At 36.1% G+C, this 22,081-nt stretch overlaps 1 protein-coding gene across 1 annotated transcript in view; it reads left to right on the top strand.

The window, feature by feature from the left end:
* LOC142343250 (uncharacterized) overlaps window positions 1–21,538 on the top strand; it is a 71,381-nt gene extending 49,843 nt beyond the window's left edge. The window contains exons 2-3 of the mRNA XM_075395028.1: window positions 20,036–20,080; window positions 20,147–21,538. Of these exons, the coding sequence (XP_075251143.1) occupies window positions 20,074–20,080; window positions 20,147–21,321 (1,182 nt within the window). The 5' untranslated portion in view covers window positions 20,036–20,073 and the 3' untranslated portion in view covers window positions 21,322–21,538. The remainder of the gene's footprint in view (window positions 1–20,035; window positions 20,081–20,146) is intronic.
* Window positions 21,539–22,081: the final 543 nt, after the last annotated feature.

Below are 22,081 nucleotides of genomic sequence, written 5' to 3'. Positions count from 1 at the left end.
GTTTGGATATTCAACATTAGGCGATCGGTCGCTTTCAGGCGCTCAATCAACATGTTCGCCAGCAACGGAACTCTCTCTCTCTCTCGGTTCGTTCGATAGGGGGAACGAGAACGAAGGTTTTCATTTTGCCATACCAGTTTCGTTAACTTCAAAGCAAGATTGCTGAATGAGAGGCGGTTATTGACTATCACGGTTTGCCGCCTGGGCTGGATCTGATGACGGTTCCTGGTTGTAACATGATTTCGTTTGTTTCTCTTGATTTTAACCGGAACTGGTTTGAACTGTCTTATCTGGAGCAGTGAACGTGTTTTCATTGTCAGCAGACTCAAGCCATTTTCTTACTAGGTCGTCACTCTTCATTGAATGGTAACTACCACGTCTTGATTAATTGTCGGACTTACTCTTGCTAAACAACAATTCACTATCCATGAGATCAGTTTCTTACATTTTTGCCTCAATGAGTCGTTTACGGTTTTCTTCCTGTATTTTCTCTAGATCATTTCGGCGTTTCTTAAACAAAGAGTTCCATGTCATCTTTTCTTTCGGTCAATTCTCGCTCCCTTAGAGCCATCTCAATTTCTTATTCTTTTTCGCCAATTCGCGCTGCTGCTTTGTTCTCCTCCTCTATTTTCTCGAGTCGGCGTTTAGCCAAACGTAGTTTTTTTCTACGCAGTGTGGAATTATCCAATGTTGTTCTGCATGCGGAAAATTTTTTGGAATGGTGAGAAAATTTGCTAGAACTATCAGTATCTAGGAGTGAGTCATGTATTTTCGAGCGTTTTTTTTTATAATCATCGTGTCTCTTGTTAACAGTTTCTAGCGACTCCTCAATTTTTGCTTTAATTTTCTCTGCCTGCTCAGTTTTCGCGGCGAGTGCTAGTAATTGATCATTTTTTAAGATGGCACTCATTAGGAGATCTTTGCACCTCATTACTAGCCTCTCTACTTTTGAGCGTCTTGCGCGTTCCTGAATTGCGTCATTGATACTCTCATAGACTGTACAAAGCTCTCTCTCTCTCAATTTTTGTTCTTGCGTCATTCAACTTAAGAACTCCGTCTCCAATTGAATTTGACATGCTGAATTATTATGGGTTTAATTTTTAAAGGATTTCGGAATAATGGCCTCAAAGTTTGGACGTACACAATTAAAACAGAAACACAAAAGGTGTTAACACTAAAGAAGTCAGGCCAAATCGCGGAGCACGAACAAATCACGAAGTGTAAAAGCGGACAAGTAGTACGGTAACGAAAAATGGAGCTGGATACGCATAGCGGGCGGAACGTAGCCGAGCGCAGCGGATAGCTGAGTCTCAAAACACTCTTGAGTCTAGTAACCCCTGTAGTTAGAACCGAGGACACAATTACTCTAAAGCTTTTGAGACCCCAAAAAACGGGGGACGGCGCGCGAAACATGCAACGTGCGAAACGAGATGAAGAAGCCGAACAACCGCCGGAAACGGAAACGCAAAGGTGGGAAAAGGAACGAAAGCAAGCTCTGGATGAGCGGACGCAAAAAGCGAGAGGCTAAACGCACGGAAGACGCGCAACGAAAACGAGACACGGCGGAACGACTAGGTATCACAACCAACTAGCTTAATAACCCCTATAAGCTAAACTGAGGTCTCAAAACCAGAAAGAAGTAAACCTAGTTAGAGAGCGAAGCGGCTGCGGCTTCAGCGGCAAGCTTCTCAATCTTTTTCGCTCTACGGCTTCGCTTATTGAGATTACTATGGCGCGTTTTGGTAAGCAACCAACGAAGTGATTTCTGATGTGTTAATACCAATGTAAGTGACATTAATTCATGATGATGTTTCTGATGCAGTTGATTTTACTCTTTATTCAATTTCTGATTCTTTTGCTTACGCTTCGATACTAAATCAGTGATCACATGAAGAGTCACTATGCTTGTTTGCTTACGAAAACCAAAGACATTCGGTGCGCCGTTACGCGGACAATAAACAATTGCTTTCAAACGGTCTTGATAATGTTCTAATGCGGTAGCAAGTTCCGGCAACGCAAATTCGCGGTACTTATCCGTTCTATGCGATGTTAAAGAATTATTTATGGCCTTGTGCCAGATTATTATATCACTTTTGTGCCGGAAAACGTTATCCAACTGATTTTGTATCGTTTTTCTATAGTTAACAGCAGAAGGATTCAAGCTTAATCCGGGAAGTGAAGATACAGTGCTTGTATACCGACTTTAACTGTTTTTTGGTAGACTATTTATGGCGTGGAGCAACGAACTAGCACCCGAAATGGCGACAAAAATCTACGAACCTTTCCTGTTTTTTGATTTTTTTTAGATTTTTTCTCAAAAATTGGTAAAATCGACAGTTTTCAAAAATTTGGTCAAAATGCAAATTTTTTGCTGAATACCTGTATTATACTGTTACCCCAACTATACTGAACAATAATTTACCAGTTTCTCAAAAATTTGACCAAATTTTTGATCTTTCAAATTTTCGACCTCAAAATTGCAAAAAAATTCGATAAACTTATCGAATTTTTTTAGAAGCTGGTTTTTCAACTTCCCACCCCTCAGACACGTTTGATTAATATCAAATTAATGCTCAAATATGAGTTTCAAGTTTTTCGACTAAAACCAGTTTTTTGTCAGTTTTCGAGTTTTTCCGTCTATTTTGACGCTAACGCATCAATTTCCGGCGCATGCCAGTTTTTTCATTTAAAATGTTTCGATCTTAAGTGTTTCTGATGTTTCGCACTAAAAATCCTTAGTACATCCACTTTTGGGTTTCGAGAAGCCTCGCTCAATGTGCTTTGGTCATCAGTGTCATCCCTTGTGTTGGTGACCAAAACCACAATTCTCTCTCTCTTTGTGGAGTCCGCAAATCGGCTGTGAAATGGTTCTGGTTCGTTATCACTGTCGGTGGACCAAATGTTGTGCCTCCTTCTCGTATCGAGTAATGAACTTATAATTCTTGAAAAAGGGTACATAAAAGGACTCAATTTCGAATGTTTTTTTCTATGTATCGTAACATAGGCAAACTCACGAAGAAATTTTCTTGGTCTATTTACGTATAGAAACATTTTTAACAATCTCGAAACTACAAGACGATAACATAACATATGATAACACACAAAAACCATAAGCTCTCTATACGAGAGAAAACCGCATGTTTTTTTGCTGCATTAGACAAACAGAAGGTCGTCCGCCAAACGTATCTTTGATGTCTAGTTGAAGGTCAAAAAAAGGTCAAAAACCTATTAAGTTTACCCTAAAAACCATACACAAAAATTTAAGGGGGCAAAAAGTTCTGACTTTGACGGGATTCAAGACTGCGACCTCTGTGGCGCGGGCCAGAGGTCTTATCTCCTCGGCGAAATAGGCTATAGAACAATCTGTGCAAACGCACATGTTATTCCCTCTCGCTTGTACGCATTTGCATTGGCAACAGGCATCTTTATTGATATGTGCATTTTTATTTGCATTTTTATTGATATGTGTATGCAAAATTGTTGCTGGTCTAAACTGTAAGTTAGTTAGATGCTTGATTTCCAACTTATATGTCCACTAACTGCAGTGTAATAGTTGTTGTTAAAAGAGGCTACCCAAAAAACTGAATAAAACTTAATTTAGTGTTTGAATAGCCCCTTTTACCAACTACTTGTAATTCCTCCTGGAATTGCTATAAATTGTATTCTTATTGTAAAAAAAATACTAGAAGAGTTGATGAAAAAACTAGAAAACTAGGAAATACCCTTCAAAAAAATAAGGGAAAAGTAAGCGAAAATGTTGAAAGAGCGCTGTATAGAACTCAACAGTTGCTATTATCTAAAATAAATTTGTTTGGAGAACTTCTTTAGTAGGCATGTTGTACTGGCAATAGATTTATTTTGAACAGAAATTTGACCAATTCAGTGTCGAGAGGATGAAATTGATGATAGTCTACCGCAAGTTGAAAGCCGATGTCAAAATGATTTATATATTTAACAATAGTCCGCTGGTAACCTCCAGTAATTTTTTTAACAAAAAGGCATTAGGAAAGCCGCAGGTTCGGTAAGTTAATAAAAACACCGAATAAATTCTATCAGAGTTTAATTGAATCCGGAAGGAGTAATATTACTTTTAAAAAATTTAATACAATAGAATGACAATTATCAGAGAGTAAGAATGAATGTTTAATTTTTTATTTTCCCGGAAAATTAAGTTTTTTTAATTTCAATTTTAAGAAATACTAGAATAAAAGAAGTTTAATTTTTATTGTCCCGGAAAATCAAGTCTTTTCAATTTTTCAAAATCAAGAAATTTCAGGAAAATCAAGAAATTTCAATTTTTTGAGGTGCAGAAAGCGAGGCAACTCGCAGGTTGAGACCCAGAGCCTGACAATTGAATTGCTATTTCTCGACCCATGAAACAAACATGCTTGAACCAAAATGCCTAAAAAAAACTTTTGCTCAACCCATGAAAAGACTTCTTTGATTTTAAATTGGAAGCTCGACTGTAATTTGAGTCAATATAGGAAGTAGAATTTTCGAGTCCTTTCAAAGGTGGAGGCCTAAATTCGGGCTATCATTTATTAATCTTAGTACATCAGTTACAAGATGCACTAAAAGTCGGATGTAACACAAAAGTTTCAAAAAATTTGTTCCTTTTGAAAATTTTATTTTAATCCTACAAAAATATAATATGTAAAATGTAGAGAAACCAATAGTGGTACTTATTTTGCTCACCACGTCTTTTAAATTGCTAATATTCCTTAAAAACTAAACAATGAATAACAAATTTCTAGACTTTTTAATTAACCGACATACAACTGCTTCTGAACCAGTTTCTTTTTCGAAATTTCCTATTAGGTTTCAGATCTCTTCAGTTTACGCCCCACCCCCAGTTTAGTGGGTGCATATTGTCTGAAGATGCTGAGTTTCTGTTACATTGTGATAAGTTAATTTTGAACTCAAGATCTGACCGAAGTGATCAGAGTTTGTAATCAGGGTTTATAATCTGACATGCAAGCTGAAAATCTTCCAGAATTGTTCAGAATTTGTTATATTGTTCTCGATGAAGTTGGAAATTAAGCTTGTTTGGTTTTTCGTTTTGTTGTACATTCTTTTTTCCCAACTTTGATCAAAACCCACAAAAATTAATTCTACTGAGATTGATTTTTGGACCAAACTTCTCGCTTTCCAAAATTTTGTGAACTGCTCCCAGCGATTTGTATCGCATAATCTTGATTTAAATTTCGGATCAAGGTATTTTTTATTTGAAAAAGTAATTCAAATAGCTAGCTCCTATGCATCCGGATCGTCGGTATGTCGTCGGTGAATAGTTTCATTAAACAAAATTCAAAGATTGGGAGAAAATTGTTGGGATATCACGTGCAGAAAATATTTCAAAAGTTTATACCAAATATACTTTTTTCAATTCTCAAACAAGTAAATTCGAATAACCACAAGGTTAAATAAACTTTTAAAGCCTCCAATTTTTCGTCCATTGAAACCCGTTCGTGTCTTTTCTGCATCTCTTCTCTAATTTTTTTTAAATATTGTTTTCTTTGATTTTTCCTTTCTTAGAACTCTTGGAAGTTTATTCCATTTACGAACGAAGTTTCTTATAGCTGAATTTTGACTTCATTTTGCTGTGAGTTGAGTTGACTTTTCCCGGATGTGAGTTGCACATTGCGGACAAACAGATTTGATACGGTTCACACAAAAATGTAAACGATCAATGAATCCACTTTTTTCAACTCACCTCATCCTGGGACAAACAGGAAGTTATAATCGTTTTAACCGAGTTCTTACACGACTGAAGGACAATTTTTGACACTTATTACATAAATTAACCACAAAAAACCTACCAAGACCTACCAAACGCTTAATGTGTCGGTTTTGTCTTTTCTTCATCACTTGTGAAGCAAAATTATCCTCTCTAAAGCACAGATTGTAAAAAAAATGCTTCGTGATACTCATATATGGTTGGGTGAAAAATTTTTGTCTGCACTGAAGTTCTTGCAATTCAATGTTTTTCTTCATTGCTTTGGAAAATCATTACAAAAACTACTTATAACAGAAATGCACTCAACTACTGCGAACTCGCCCTTGCAATGAAATTGTTGCCATGTGAAAGCTGCCGTTGGTGAGCGGTGTCCGCGGGCGAATATTGATAATTTTGTACGACATACGCTGAATTTGCTGAAACTATGACAGAAAAGGGCTGAATTTGTCGACAGGTTTGTTTAAGGTGCTGAAAAATCTCAGCACTTTTCATGGCATTTCACTAAAAAATAGATAATTTTTCAGATCATCCCTCACATAACTTCGTTACTTCGAAAGCACCTGAATTCAGCGCTTTCACCAGATGTTTTGCTTGACTTCAGCACATTCTTTTCAAGAAATCAGAATATCTTACAACATTCCAGCATCTCAAATCTGAGCAGATTCGGCCCATTTTTAGATATGTTTTGCATGTATTCCGAAAACCGCCCAAAAACTAGTATTTTTTTAGCACTCCAAAGCAGAACTCATACTCCCACTTTTCCCCACATTCCATTACAATATCTTATTTAAATTGTACTGAAAAGTTCTGATGATATGTATGACATAAGATGAAAGTGTGGAAATTATACAAAAAGCTAACACTTTGGAAATTATGTTTGAAAAATGGAAGATGCGTTTTTACCTATGAGAACGAACAGCCACAATTTGAAGATTATTATATTAATAACAATACAGAATACAGATTAGTTTATTTAACATTGTAAAGCATGTAAATATCTAAGCTTAGGCTTATATTCTGAGTCATTTACATGTTTAAACAAAAAAAATAATGTAGCAAAAGTTCCGAAAGCTGCAGATTTTCCAGCAGAACTGTGCTGAGAACATATCTAAGTGAAGTAGACAACATTGTGTTTAAGTCGCGGACACTTCAGTGCAGTCAGATTTATATGTTATTTTTTGAGACTGGGGATTGAGATTGAGCCAAAACTATGTATTATAAACATCTAAATTTTGCAAATTGTGCACGAAATTCATTGACAGCCTCTAAAAATAAATTTTTAGCTTAGAAGCCTATGTAAAGTGTCCACTGAAAGTGGTGACAGTTTAGGTTAAGAGTATTTGTGCAAAGTTTAACTTATTAAGGTGACAAAACCAAAAATTTGAGCAAAAACTTTAAGCCGGTGACATTTGAAGACTATCTGCACTCAATCAATATTATTTCTACGAGAACGAAAATATTCTTGTTTAACTCTGGCTGGACAATAAAAGAATGATGGGACACTGTTGATTATTTTACTGTTGGGAAGTCCAATTACATCACTGAAACAGAATCACAAATGAGTTTGCGCCAAAAAAAAATTGAGTGAGTTGATTCAAAATAAATTTGTTGCTCAATAATAATAATTTCATTATAGCAAGTATCAATATTCGTAAGATGTTAAACAAAAAGTTAAACACCTAAAATTTTGTGTCAATTCTGCAATTCTTCGAAGCAAAAAATTTCCTCAGCATTAGTTTTCTAAAAAACATTTAGCGTATGTCTCAGATTTTGTGAAACTATTGTAACTGTTTTTTGTTTGTAATCTTTGCTCAACTCCAGCTCGTTAAGTTGACAGCGTTAAACTGAAATTCATGTCATATTTGCTCAAATTTAAATAGATTCATTATACAAAATTCAGTATTTCAAGTAAGTTGTTTTTTGATGTACCGCCAAGAGTCCTTTCTGGGATTAATTTTAAAAACAATTTTTTATAATCTCAATGCCGTCAGGTTCAACAAACATATATTTGCTTGTTAAAGATGATCAAGTCTAATTATTTATATCACCATTTAAAATGAATTTCAGATTTAAAATTGAGTTTTCTTTGAATATCCGGAAGGTGCGCACAATGTTTTGCATTCAATTGGCCAATTGATGAAGCAAATATTTTGTTCAATATGTTGTTGCTTTTTAATAGGTTGTAATTCTCTAATTCAATTCACCTCGTTTCACAGATTTTAAAGTCCAAAACAGATATATGTCAACTTTGTATAACATTAAATCGTCGAATTGATAATGTGAAATTGAATATGATCCTGTGTTTTTTTTAAAAAAACTTTCGATTGACACGGTGGTTTAAGACATATGTGCTCAAGATTAAAAACATGAATTTTACAAAACTGAGATTTCATGGTCAGACATGTTTATTTTTGTTGTCATCTTATTTTCGTCACTTCTGGTTAAAAGCGGAATTTTTTTGTTAAATGATTGTCATTAGTTTACTCAGACATATAAATGAACCAATTATTCAGTAGTTATTGATGTTTTCTAGCAGAGAAAGTATAGCTACCCCTAAAACTATAATATTTTATGTTGACAAAGCCCGGAACTTTTGAAAAAAACAAAGAAGATAATCAACTAAAAAAGTAGTCTGAAATGCAAATTTCACGTTAGATTTAACTTTAATTAGATTGATTCACTTTAAATGGCTTGAATGACGTGTTTTGTTTCAATGTAGTTCTGTGTCTAAGCTTTGTTATATCAGATGTCTAATTTAAATATTTGACCCTTTTCCCACTTGTGTTTTGTTTGGATCAGAAATGAAACAGATCATTGGTTTTGAATTCCAATGTTTGTTAGATCTTTTTATATAAATGTGTAACAATCACACTGCCATACACAAAATTAACATAATCAAAACTTCACTACTAGGTCACTTTGAAAATTGCTTTTCGACCAATTCTTACGCTCCTTCTACTCCAAAAATATTGAATGCGTCAATCGATAACGTTTACTATGATCTGTTGTGTTTCTTTGAAGAATTTTCCCTCCCCAGCAAGAGTAGGGAGAGTTATTGTAGTCACTTCTGATAATGTATCTTGATCTGTTCGTTTGTCGTGTAACTCTTCGCTACCCAGGTTGAGGTCGCGCTCGAAATCGCCTCTGATCAGACCGTCCCAGACGGAAGTGACCTCTGATCAGACGAGTTCCAGACCATTTTCCAGACGAGTTCCAGACCTTTTTCCAGACTAAAGTGCGCTCGAAATATTGTCCCAGACCATATGCAAGGATTATCTCTGCAGATCTTCAATAACGAAAGTATTGCACAAACATGCATGACAATAAATAAAACAATAAGATATATCAATGAAAAAGATTAATTTTTCTTACCAATAAACGTGTCCAGATATCACCCAGGTTAAATTCCCGAAGCGAGTATGTCCATATTGAAGATGAACGTACTTCATGGATTGCTAAATTCTATGTTAGTGGATTCTTATAGAGACAAGGAGGCTCGGTAATATGCGCTCCGACATAATGTTCTGACTCCGCTTTCCACGTTTTTATTTAATTGTCTACCAAAAGAGGAAGAGATGGAAAACTTTCAAAATTTCACATATTGCTGGAAAAAAACAAGGTGAAATAATAATGCTGGATCTGAGGACCGATGAGACTTGCCATTAATGAAAGTAAGAGACATGAAGAACAATAAAACCGTCTATTAGGAAACATTAATTGCGAACTTAAACTCGGTGTCTATTACGACACTAATTAACAAAACGAACAAGGAATCAGATAAAACGTGATTTCATCAAATTAAGCTGTTTCCCATTAGATAAGATAAGAGACTTTACAGTAATGAGATGCGGTAACAGGTCGACCAAGAAGAGCAAAAAGGGAAGGTCGAACGAACGTTTCTGTTTTGATAACAACAATCTTCCAATTGATTTAAACCTATACATATCAACTCGCTACATTAAGAAATTTATGTTGAACCACATAAAAAACAAGTAAGAGTTTTTTTTTCATTATATGTGAGATGACTACAAAAAGAATTTATTATGCATTGTATTAATTGTGCATGCTTTGTTTTGTTTGGAGATAGAGTTTGAGCCTGGTTTTTTACCTAGTGCGGTTCTCAAAATCTCCTGTAATTGTTTGTATGTAACTCCGCCGTAGCCGGTCCCCCGGTCCCCAGCCCGGATGAGAAAGGAGGATGGAAGCACACACCCAAAACATACTGGAAAATCTCAAAAAGTTGTTCGTTAGTTCAACTGTAGATTTTTTCTGACAATGTTTAACCTGTTTTAGCTCTCGAATCGTCCTCTGATCAGACTATTATCGTGCGTTCGAAACGTCCTCTGATCAGACAAAGTGCATTCGAAACGTCCTCTGATCAGACAAAGTGCATTCGAAACGTCCTCTGATCAGACTAAAGTGCGCCCGAAAACCTCCTTGATCAGACTAGTGTGCGTTCTAAATTGTCTCTGATCAGACTAGTGTGCGCTCGAAACTGCCTCTGATCAGACCGTCCCAGACCGAAGTGACCCCTGATCAGACAAATTCCCAGACTATTGTCCAGACGAAAGTGCGCTCGAAGTTTTTTCCAGACCATGTAATTCGAGCGCACCGGGAACATGTGTGCGCTCGAAACTCGTCTGATCAGGGGTGACTTCGGTCTGGCCACCTAGACCTGGGTATAGCTAATTCACAGAGCTATGAAGTCCAGCTCAACGAAGTTTGTCATTAGCTGTCATTAAATTTCAACACTACCAAATCATTTTTGATGTGTCGATTTAATTGTCTATCATAGTATCAAGTTTCTTCTACGCTCGATGGGCGAATGCTGGAAGTAATTTTTGAATTATTTGAATAATTCTTTTAGTCATTTAGAGCTTTATCCCACTGTTTCGGTTGTCACTGCCTTTAAAAAATATCCCTCAACATAAATTTTCAACGCCTAATAAATGGCGCAATTTTCAAAATCCCCTCAATTGCTACTTCCATTGAATTTTTGTAATGATTTTACAATTTTTGTCCATCTAAATCAGTTCGAAATGAGTACTTCAATTTTTTATTGTTCCAATGTTACCCTCAATTTCGTGGACTCTAGGGGTTGGTTACTTTAGGCAATGAGTTTTCTGGTGTTGATAGTTTTTGACGCGTGATGAACAATTTTCAACCCGACTTACGCCAGGAAATATCTATTTAATTTTAAACAACTTCTTGTTATATTTCATATAATTTTCAATTTGCGTTTTGGCGCCGCCTAATTTATTTAAGAAAAATAACCTTTGCACCTGTTCGAATTGTATGTGCAGAAAAGAGAAAAAACATTCTAACTTTAAATAAGAATAAAGTTTATCGTCGAAAACCTTTTCCTGTTCTTTCAACCTTTTTTGGTCTCACAGTCAGAAACTCAGTTTTACATTTCTAAGTCATGATTTCAAAGCTTACTTTTTCTCTCGAACTCAAAAAATATGGAAAATTTTTCTTCAACAATTTTTTTGCACTTGAAAAATTAATTCGTGTGAGCAAGTGAATACACACCAGGGTTTAGGTGTCAACGTTAAAAATCGCTTTAAAAATATAAGATTTGCGATGAATACGGCGAAAAGATGTACCAATTGCAATTTTTAGCGTTGAATGAATTAAATCCGGTGGAAAAAATAGAATTCACCGCTAAAAATCGCAAATCATACAAAAAAATTCACCGCTAAGTTTAACGAATCAAATATCTTCACCGCTGAAAGTATTGCGAAAATGTTAGAATAGCGGTGAATGCGTTGAAAGCGGTGAAAAGTAATAATTGACCGCTAATAACCGCAAAAATTTTACAAAATTTCACCACTTTCACCGCATTCATCGCTAAAAGATGCGGGCACTTTGCAGTAAAAATTGCAAAATTTCACCGCTTTCACCGCATTCATCGCTAAAAGATGCGGGCACTTTGCAGTAAAAATTGCAAAATTTCACCGCTTTCACCGCATTCATCGCTAAAAGATGGCGGCACTTTGCAGTGAAAAATATTTTTTCTTGCATTCTTTTTCCGACATAACTTCAACCCGGGCAGATAATTTCCCATTGCAGTGTTGGGATTTTGTTGCCAAGAGGTTTTACTAATGACTAGCCCTAAATAACTGAACACTATGAGGAAATTCCTCAAAATTTTAAAAGCGAGCGGGCTGGCTAAATCAGCTACTGCAATACCTTCAGTTTGTAGTTTACTCGATGATTTTTTGAGGAAAATTCTCCTTGAAACTTGTTATCTTTTAATAATTATTAGCAAGAACTGAGACACGGATGTCAAATGTGGAAACAATGCGAAAATGAAAAAAATATTATCTAACTGTGACTCAACAAAAATGATGGAAAGTGCTTGAATTAAAACCAATTTTGATGTAAGACCAATTTTGATTTGAAACTAATTCACAAAAAAACCAATAACTTAGCACATTGGCAGCATTTCGTACTTTTCATTCTGTTTCGTCACGACATTTCATTACAATATCGTGCTTAAATTGTATGAAGAATGTACAAAAATAAGTGAGAAAAAATCTGAGAGCTTAGAGATTTTGTAAAATTAAAAATTTTGAAACGAAGCTCAGTTGCGGATTATCTGCTCAAGGCGCAATTCCTACCAGTTTGAAGATTCTGTTTTTACACTGCGGCTCAACAAAAACGATGGGGAATGCGTGCGATTCGAATGATTTAAATCAATAATTCACAAAACTCTAATTTTGTGTAAAGTTTCGAAATTAATTGATGATTGTGCTGAAAACTACCTGCAGATTCTTGTCGGGAACTTTTTTGTCTTCCGAAAAAATTTTTTCACATAGCCAAACATACTACAGAAAGGGATAAAATTGTACTTATTTCTCGGTTTGCTGTGCAGGCAGAATAAAATGTTGATCTATAGAGCAGAAAATAGGATTTAGCAATGACTTTTTGTCGGATAGGTGCTCAAAGTGTAAAAAATAAGTAGACACAATTTACGCCTAGTGTTATCTCTGATTTAAATATTCACGTTTCGAGCGTATAATAGTCATTATCTCTAATCTGTGACAACTTGCTATCGACCAAAATCTTGATAAAACATTTTCGCATCTGTTACTCTATTTATTTTTGAATATATTAACATGTTTACCGTTTTTCCTTAACTGGATGCAATAAATTTAAATAAACATCTAGCTGACATTTGAAGACAATCAGTTTTTCAGATCAGTTTATGACAACCTATAATCAACTGAGAACATAATTAGAAATGGAATGATTTAAAAGCAACTTTATAATAAGTGAGATTTACTCACGTTAAACTGCATGCATGATTACTTTTTTTCCGTTCCCATCGCTCAGGGGACCCGCTGCATGTAATCCGCTGTATACAATCGCTACTTGTAACCCGCTGTACTCAGATGCCATCATATTCGAAGACTGAAGTTATCAACAGAACGGAGAGACACTGAAGAAAATCAATCATGAAATACTTCAATGAACGACAAATAATGACGTAAATGCTAGTAATGAAAACCTATGTCGAATTAAACCTTTTTTCAACAACAAACTTAATAAAGAGTCAAATTGTTCAAATAAATCGCCAGAATAGTAAAGTTATTATCAGTCGAGAAGCATTCCTAGCTTCGGATGGAAAAAAAAGTGCTTAAAGTTTTATTCATGGCAAGAAACAGTTATTAACGAAAATTTTTCATTGCAGTTAAAAAAACTTTTTTTCCGTAAGCTTATACATTTGGTCAAATAAGGATATTGCTATGTCAGTCTTAAGAGTCTCCATCATATTTCAGCTGGTGAAAAAGTTTCTTAAACTGTTCTTTTTTTAGGATTTTTTGTTACTGGAGCATCTTGGCAACAACTCTTGCAGAATCTCAACTCCGTAACGGGAGCACGTAAGTATATTCAAATACTCAAATTAATTACTCAACGCCGAGAAGCGAAGAAAATTACAGAAGTTATAGAACCGTCGCTTGTTTAAATGAAAACTGAAAAGTCTTGAGGTCAAGGTTAAAAACAGAAAACTGTCTTGGGATTAAGACTGAACAAAAGGAAATAGAGATTGTCTTGAGTTCAAGAACAAAAAACATTAATACGTTTTGAGTTCAAGACCAAAACACAGAATACGTCTTTAGAGCCAGTCCCAAAAAAACGAATGTTTTATGTTCAGGATCAATAAAATGTATACGTCTTGAATCCCAGACCAAAAGAAGTTAAAAATTTTGAGATCAAGAAAAAAAACATGGATAATTTCAGAAGCAAACAGGGACTTTTATTCAATAAAGCAGTAGGCGGCACTCCATAAATCGCTAAATATGTATACCATTTTTCCGTGTTGTGGAAAGTCATGTCCCCAGGAGTATGCCGAGTGGAATCCAGTCTACCTCTGATTTGAAAATATTTTACGTTAGAACTTCCGGTGTTCGCCAATATTTGGTCACGGGCTTTCCAGAGTAGAATGGAGCTGCAAAGACACTTCGTGCAAACAGAGAAGTTGAAGAGTACTACTTCTTTACTTGAAAAAGAGTTTGTCGGGTTAGGATTAATATTGGACTACATTTGTGATAAGTACTAGGAGGCCAAAAAGATGCAGTGAACAAACTTAGCAGCAAATTTGGGACGCCAAGATATAATCTGAAAGCAAAGGCAGCCAGAATTGGCAAAAAGAAGAAATCAATTAATTTATTGAAACAACATTTGGCTGATATTAAATTCAATGCTACTAAGAAGACTGAAGCCGCCAAGAAGGATGATGATAAATTGTGGTCAGAGCTTTAGCAGCTAGAGCATTACAACCAGTGCTTGGCCAACGAATATCGAGGAAAAGTTACTGTTAATGGTACACAAAAAATTTCATTTTGAAATGAGATAACCAGAGCAAAGGGGACCAAGAAACATTTTCGAGATCCAAAAAATTTGCTTGCTACGCTTTATGAGATCTTTTTGGTAAAAAATTCTGCTTCGAAAAAAAAAATCAAGAAACATTTTCACAAGGTTACAGATGCTGGTGGGGATGAAGAACTCTTCAAGGCAACAAATTGGGTATTCCAAAATCTACCAGTAATTCAGCGCGGGAAGCATACTTTAACTTTGCGCTGGAAGAGGCCAAGAAAGTTATGAGCAACAAAAATTGACATTAAAACTTCCATACGAAATGTAGAAACTTTTCATATAAGACTATCATGTAACAAAATTTGTTTATGAAAAAACTGGTTGGTTTTTGTGAGTGAGTGTTACATTCGACTACTATTAAAGAGGGAGTAAGAGTGTCCCACATTTATCAGACGATCACTAAAAAACTGAAGCTTCAAGGTCAGAAACTTAGTTTCAAAGGTAATTTATTTATTTAGACAATTAGACATTCAATTAGACAAAGCTTGGGAGTTTTTGTTCAAGAAGGTCAGAACACTTCAATGTGAGATTCAGCTATTAAAAATTCAGAGAAATAACAGTGAAATAACCAGAGATGTTGTGAGCCCTTCAAAAAACACTCTTTGAGAAAGAAAAACAAATTGAAAGAGAAGAATCCATTTTATATGTTCTGAAATGTTCCAACATGGTAGCAACAATAAAGCTCACGAGAATTCATGGGTTAATAGAGGGTCAAAGTCTTCTTCTATTAGATATTTGGTTAATCTTAACGTGATTGCATGTCACAACAATACAATCGCTGCAAGTAACTGCTGTACCCAAATGTCGTCAAATTGGAAGACCGAATTGAACCAAAAATATGTAGAGGCACTGAAGGAAACACGTCGAACGACCATGAAATACATCAACGGACAACGAATAGTGATGTAAATGCTACTGATTAATACCAACATCGTTGTAAACCTTTTTTCAACATCAGACATAAAAACGAATCACATTACTCAAATATTTCTCCTCAAAAGTTAATTCTTTGTCAGTCGAGAGGCAATCAAAGGTCTGGAGCGAAAATAGAGCCACAAAAATTTTGTTCAATCGGAACAAACAGTTTCACCGAGATTTTTTCCTAGCAATAGAATTAAAAAATCTTTTCCATAACTTATGATGCGAAAATTTATAGATTTTTTTTTATAAATTAAGGATTTTGCTGTGTCAGTCTTAACAGTCTACCTCAGATTTCAGTTGCTGAAAAATTTTTCTAAGTTGTTCATTTCTTTAGGATTTGTTATTAATTGAGCATCCTGGTAACTGCTTTTTTTGGAATCTCGACCATTCAAGAGGTATATGTCTGTATTATCAAATACTCAAGTTAATTACTTAAAACGGAGAAGCAAAGAAAAATATTGCAGAGAAAGAGTCGTCGTTTGTCTAGATAAAAAAACGAAAAGTCTGGAGGTCAAGATTAAAAGTATGAAACTATCATGAGATCAATAATGAAAGAGAGAAAAAAAAGCGATTATCTTGAGTTCAGAAAACAAACACGTCTTTATTTCAATGCCAAAAAAGAAAAAAGTCTTGAGATCAAATAAAAGCATGAACAAAATTCAAAAGCAAACAGGGGTTTTTATTCAATAAAGCATGTGGCAGCATCGGTGAATTTTAATACCATTTGCCCTAATTGTGGAAAATTATGTGTCCGTGAGTATACCGAGTGGAGTCTTGTCTATCTCGGAGTAAAGTAGAGCTGCATATCTAGTTCATGCAACTAGATAAGTTGAAGAAAATTTGTGATAAGAGCAAAGAGGCAAGATAGAAGCCGCTGACAAACTTAGCGCCAAGTGTGAGACGCTAAGATATAATCTAAAAACAAAGGCAGCCAGAAATGCCAAACAGAAAAAATCAATTATTTTATTGATTTGAAACTTGGCCGATGTTTAAAACAATAATACTAAGAAGAACGAAGCCCCCGAGAAACTGGAGAAAGGAAATGATCGATTTTGGTCAGAGCTTCAGCAGCCAGAACATTACAAAAAGTGCTCGGCCAACGAATATTGAGGAAAAGACACTCTCACTGATAGACAAAAGAATTCATTGAGAAATGAGAAAACCAGAACAAAGGGAACTAAAAAAATTTTCAATTTCTGAACAATTTTTTAATGAATTGACTTACGACGTTGTATGAGATCTTGTTTGTGCAAAATTCTGCTTCCAAAAACAAATCAAGAAACATTATCACAAGATCACAGATTCTGGTGGGGATAAAAACTTCTTCGAGACAATAAATCGGGTATTCAAAAATCTGCCAATGAATCAGCGCGAGAAGCATGCATTATTTTTGGGCTGGAAGAAGCCGAGAAAGATATGAGCGAAAAAAATTTTCATTAAAACTTCCATACGCTAGGTACTTATAAGACTATCGGGTAACAAAATTTGTTTATGAAATAACCTGTTGATTTGTTTGATTAAGTTGTATATTCAATTCTTATTAAAAGGGGGTAGTAAGACTGTCACACGTATATAAAACGATCACTAAAAACTGATGCTTCAAGGTCAGACTTTTAGTTTCAAATTTATTTTTTTAACTGATTGGTGGCTGACACAAAGTTGATAGGTGTCAAGAAACTAAAATATACATTTGATTAGAAAAACACCAGAGGTTTTTCAAGAAGAGCAGAACACTTCAATGAGCAATTCAGCAATTGAAAAATCAGTGAAATAACAGTGAAGTATCCACAAATGTTGTGAGCCCTTCAGTAACACTCTTTGAGAAAAACTCACGTTGAAAAGACAGGATCCATTTTTATGGTCTGAATAATGGCAAGATGGTAGCAAAAATGACTAGGTTTCCTTTTCATTGCACAGAAGATTTCTGGGTTCATAGCGGGTCAAAGTTTTCTTCTATTAGATAGTTGCTTACTCTTAACATGACTGCATGTCACAACAATACAATCGCTGCATAAAACCCGCTGTACCTAATTGTCATCAAATTGGAAGACGGACTTTTATCAAAAACATGTATAGGTACTGAAGGAATTCGACCATGAAATACATCAATGGACAAGGAATAATGACGTAAATGCTAGTGATTAAAAAATAAATCGTTGTGAACCTTCATTTATTCAACATCAGACATGAAAAAAGGTCATATTAATCCTATAGTTTGCCTCAATATTTATGGCTTTATCAGTCGAGAGGCAGCCCAAGATTTGGAGGGAAAATGCGGTCACAAGAATTTTATCAGAACAAACAATTTCCGCCAGAATTCTGCCTAGCAAAAGAAAATGACATCTTTCCAAAACTAAAAACCGATACTTTATAGATTATTTTTATCAATTAAGGATAATGCTGTGTCGGTCTTATCAGTCTACTTCAGACTTCAGCCGCTAAAAAATTTTCCTAAATTGTTCATCTCTTCAGGATTAGTTGTTAATTGAGCAACCTGGCAGCAGCTATTGCGGAATCTCGGCCATGTAACAGGAATACGTCTGTATAATCAAATACTCAAGTTAATTACTTAAAACCGAGAAGCAAAGAAAAATATTGCAGTGAAAGAGTTGTCGCTTGTCTAAAAAGAAAGGAAATGAAAGGAAATGTGGGGTCTCGGTGAAATAGTCTCGAAATAGTCTTGAAATCAAGATATAAAATATGATATTATCTTGAGATCAATCTCGGACATAAAAAAGAGAGAAAGAGAGAGGTTGTCTTGAGTTCAGAAAAATGAAAACGTCTTGAGTCAAAGACCCAAAAAAAAAGTCAAGAAAAAATTTTGGTTAAAATTCAGTAAAAAGGAATTTTCAATAAAGCAGGCAGCGAGACCTCACAAATAGGTGAAGATGTAAACTATATGCCTGAGTTAAGGAAAGTTATATCTTATGTTTCCCCGGGACTATGAAGAGTGGAATCTTGTTTATCTCAGATTTGGAAGGTGTCTACGTTAGAACTTCGGTCCTGAGCTTTACAGACTGAAATGGAGCTGCAAAGCCAGTTCGTGCACTAGACAAGTTGAAGAGTACTAACTCCTAACTTGAAAGAGAGCTTGTCGAGTATCAACCAAAATTGGACAATTTCTGTGATAAGGCCAAAAAGGCGACAAAAGAAGCCTCAGACAACCTGAGCGCCAAGTGTATTAACGCGCAATTAACTGGAGATACAAGATATTGTGACGGACGGCTGCTGTAGTGCATTCGTTACAATTTTGAAGCAAAAATTCACATCAAAATTAGACACATTCGCGAAAGAAACTTATGAAGTCTGTTAAGATTTTGAAGTAGAGCCATTTAGTTGCTAGAAGTGGTTAACTTTTATAACAAATCTACAACCAATGATTTTAACGCTCGACTTGAATTCAGAGCAAACGGCTTGTGGGTGTCTGGATACGCAATAACTTGCTTCGACGTCAAATTTTGCAATCCACTGGCCAAGTCATGCCCCAAAGAAGTTAAGGAAGAATGCTCCAAAGAAGCTAAGGAAGCACAAATATCACGAGGCAATGAAAAATCTGAAATATCCATAAGGAATTTGGAGAAAATTTTCTTTTGAAAAAATTCTCATTTAAATGAAAGGAGTTTTGTTCCGCTCGTGTTATCCTGTATGGTAGGTGCAGGGCCCTCTGCATCACTTAACTATAAAAAAATTAGCAAGCAAAATCTGGAAAAGAAAAGACATATACTCGGAGGCAATTTACAGAGAAATATAAGTTTTGCACTCCTACGCAGCGGAATTATGTCTCAAAGGCTGCCGTGGTACTATACGTAACTCAGGTTGAAAATACTTATAGTGCGGTGGTGAGGGAGGGGAGGCTAGGCAACTAATTAATATAGTGATATTTTAACCTTTTGAAGCGGCTCCTATAGGCAAGCATATTGCTGTAAGTTTGAAAATGCGGTAAATTTAAATAGGCTGCTGTGATGTTTCATGATGGGGGGGGGGGGGGGGGTGCACTGTTCCGTCCAATGGGTGGATCATTTTTCCCTTTTTCCACTGGCAGAGGTATTTCTTCACGTTTTCATGACTTTAGTTTCCATCTGATTCTCACAAAGCTTGTCGGCTATCAATCCCCTTAGTTTGTGACTGTTTGTGCGAGCAATGAGACATTTGTTATATAATCTTTTGTCATAAGTAGTCCTGTCTTCTTTGGACACTTTAGATCAGATAATTTCTGAAAAGGTGTCGGGAAAATTTTTATTTCCATCTGGATAATTAAAATTCTCCACGATTCTTTTTGGAAGACTTGCCAAACGAAAACTGAAGGGTTTACACCCGTGGGCTCCGACCCTAAAGATTCTCCTACTACTACTACTACTTTCTTTTTGTCTCTTCAAAATTGATGGACCATACAGCAGACTGCATACCTGAATGATATCGAAATTTGAAATCCGAAGACAAAATATTGGTTCATAAGGGTTAAAGTTAAGGCGGACGCAAATTTTACATCTTTTCAGAAATTATGGTTTGAGCCTTATAAAATAATAAACAGGATGTCTGGTGAGTATATTTACTGCATTTTTTAAACCTTGGATGTTATTTTAATTTAGCTTTTTTGTTATTTAGGCTCGCCTGTTAGGAAGTGTAGCAAAATGGACAACGGAGCAGTAATGGAGGACGACTTAGACACGAACAGTCTGCTTCAGACATTGATGATGGAGAGTTCTAGCTTCACCAGGACGAGGGGTTTGCAGGGTCGGAATTTTCAGGATTCGGACATATTTTGCGTTAGAGATTCCGCCGATGAAGCGAAACTTCCAAAAACTTTAGATTTGACACAAAGGAGGTCAAACGTTCCTATATCACGAAAGTTAAGCGCCAAGAAAAAAGTAAATCAGATTTTCAGCCTTTTATCAAAAGAACTACACAGGATACGTAGATCGCGATCAAGTGCAATTCCGGAAAGCATTGTGTCGAGTATTGTTGATTCTCTTGGTGTGCAGGAAACCAAAGCCTCAGGGAATGATGTATTTTTAGTATGTAAAGTAGACAGTGAAACTTTAGAACTCGATGCACTCAGAAAGGCTGGTGCCATCCCACAGAACTTGTTTGACGAGAGTGGGCGAGTTGTAGATATTGGATGTACCGGAACGATTAAGCCTTTCCACCTAATGGGTAAACCTGTGCCGAAAACTCTTTCTCATAATTCAACCATAGCCACATTGCGATCTCGGGGACTTTTGAAAGAAAATGGTATCACTGATTTGAAACCTACGGACAGAAAGGAACCTGCTTTATTTTTACCTTCCTGTACTTCTGCAGAACCCGTCAGGTTCGGAAATGTCACCCGTCTCTCGCGGAAAACTGAGGTTATAGTAAATAACCACCGCAATGTGAATCATTTTGTGCCTTCAGCGAAAATCAGTGTTCCGAAGTTTTGCAAATTCTTTCCGGACAAGCCTTTGAACGGGTCGACAGTAATATCGACGGCAGATGAGAGGCTCAGTTTGACTTCGGGTAACCCGAAAAAATCTCAACAGACTTCATTGATTCTTAATAAATCTGCTGCTGCTAGTGCTGCTGCTGCTGCTACCGTGATTCAAGTAAAGCCTTTGTTGCCATGTGACATCAGTAGTACAGTCGCATCTTGCTCTCCGACAAGTAGTGTGTCGAAACCACCCACAACGTCTACCTCTTCTTCAGATTCACCTCCTAAACTTCTAGCGACTCCTCCGAAGCTGAGCGAGTTCAAGTCGTCCTCGGCTCTGGTGGCTGACAAACTCATATCTAACTGTAGTTGACATCTCACAACACACAACACCTCTTCTACTCTAGCCTCCTCCTCCTTTTCCACCTCGTCCGCCTCTTCTCTCTTAATCCATCTATAAATATCTCCTTCTTTACATGCACATATGCTGATCAGAAGACAGCGACTTAGATTACCGCCGGGGCAAATGGGACTCGTTTCCTTTCTCCTTACATTTAGGAACATAGCTTTATAAACAAGAGCTCAAGTAATAATTGGCTCATTCTGATATTTTCTCAAACCCGTGTCAATAAGCTTTTTGTAACCAATCAGTTAATTATTAATTGGTTTCGCTGAAAAAATATCACTAGCTTTGACCCCCCCCCCCCCCCCCTCCCAGTTAACCGAGCACGTGTCATTACATTATGTAAAACTATAGCTCATGCTTTTGCAAGGGGGTGTGCAAATAATATGCACCCACCAAGCGGGGGGGGCACAAACTGAAAAGATCCTAGATGACTTAATAATTTGGCGAAAGGAAACGAATCTGAACATGCAATGTGAGTTATATGAACCAACTATTTGGTTGTATTGCTCTGTTGTTGCTGTGTTCGCTGTATGTGGCTTTCCTTGTCTTCTATTATTTATAAATTGCTGATCTTCAATTTGCTGAAGAAGTAAAAAACAGTTCTATCTCAGGTATATGGTGCGCTTCGCCTAAGTAATGAGCGGAGTTGTTATACTAATGTTGTACATAGTCTTCTTTCTCGACGTATTTAGATTATTTCGTTTCTTTTATATTTTCTCTTCATCTA

The sequence above is a fragment of the Convolutriloba macropyga genome, chromosome 7 (assembly GCF_964194025.1).
Source record: "Convolutriloba macropyga chromosome 7, txConMacr16.3, whole genome shotgun sequence".
NCBI lineage: Eukaryota > Metazoa > Xenacoelomorpha > Acoela > Convolutidae > Convolutriloba > Convolutriloba macropyga.
The sequence above is the reverse complement of the archived record's forward strand: the minus strand, read 5'-3'. Positions and strand labels throughout refer to the sequence as shown.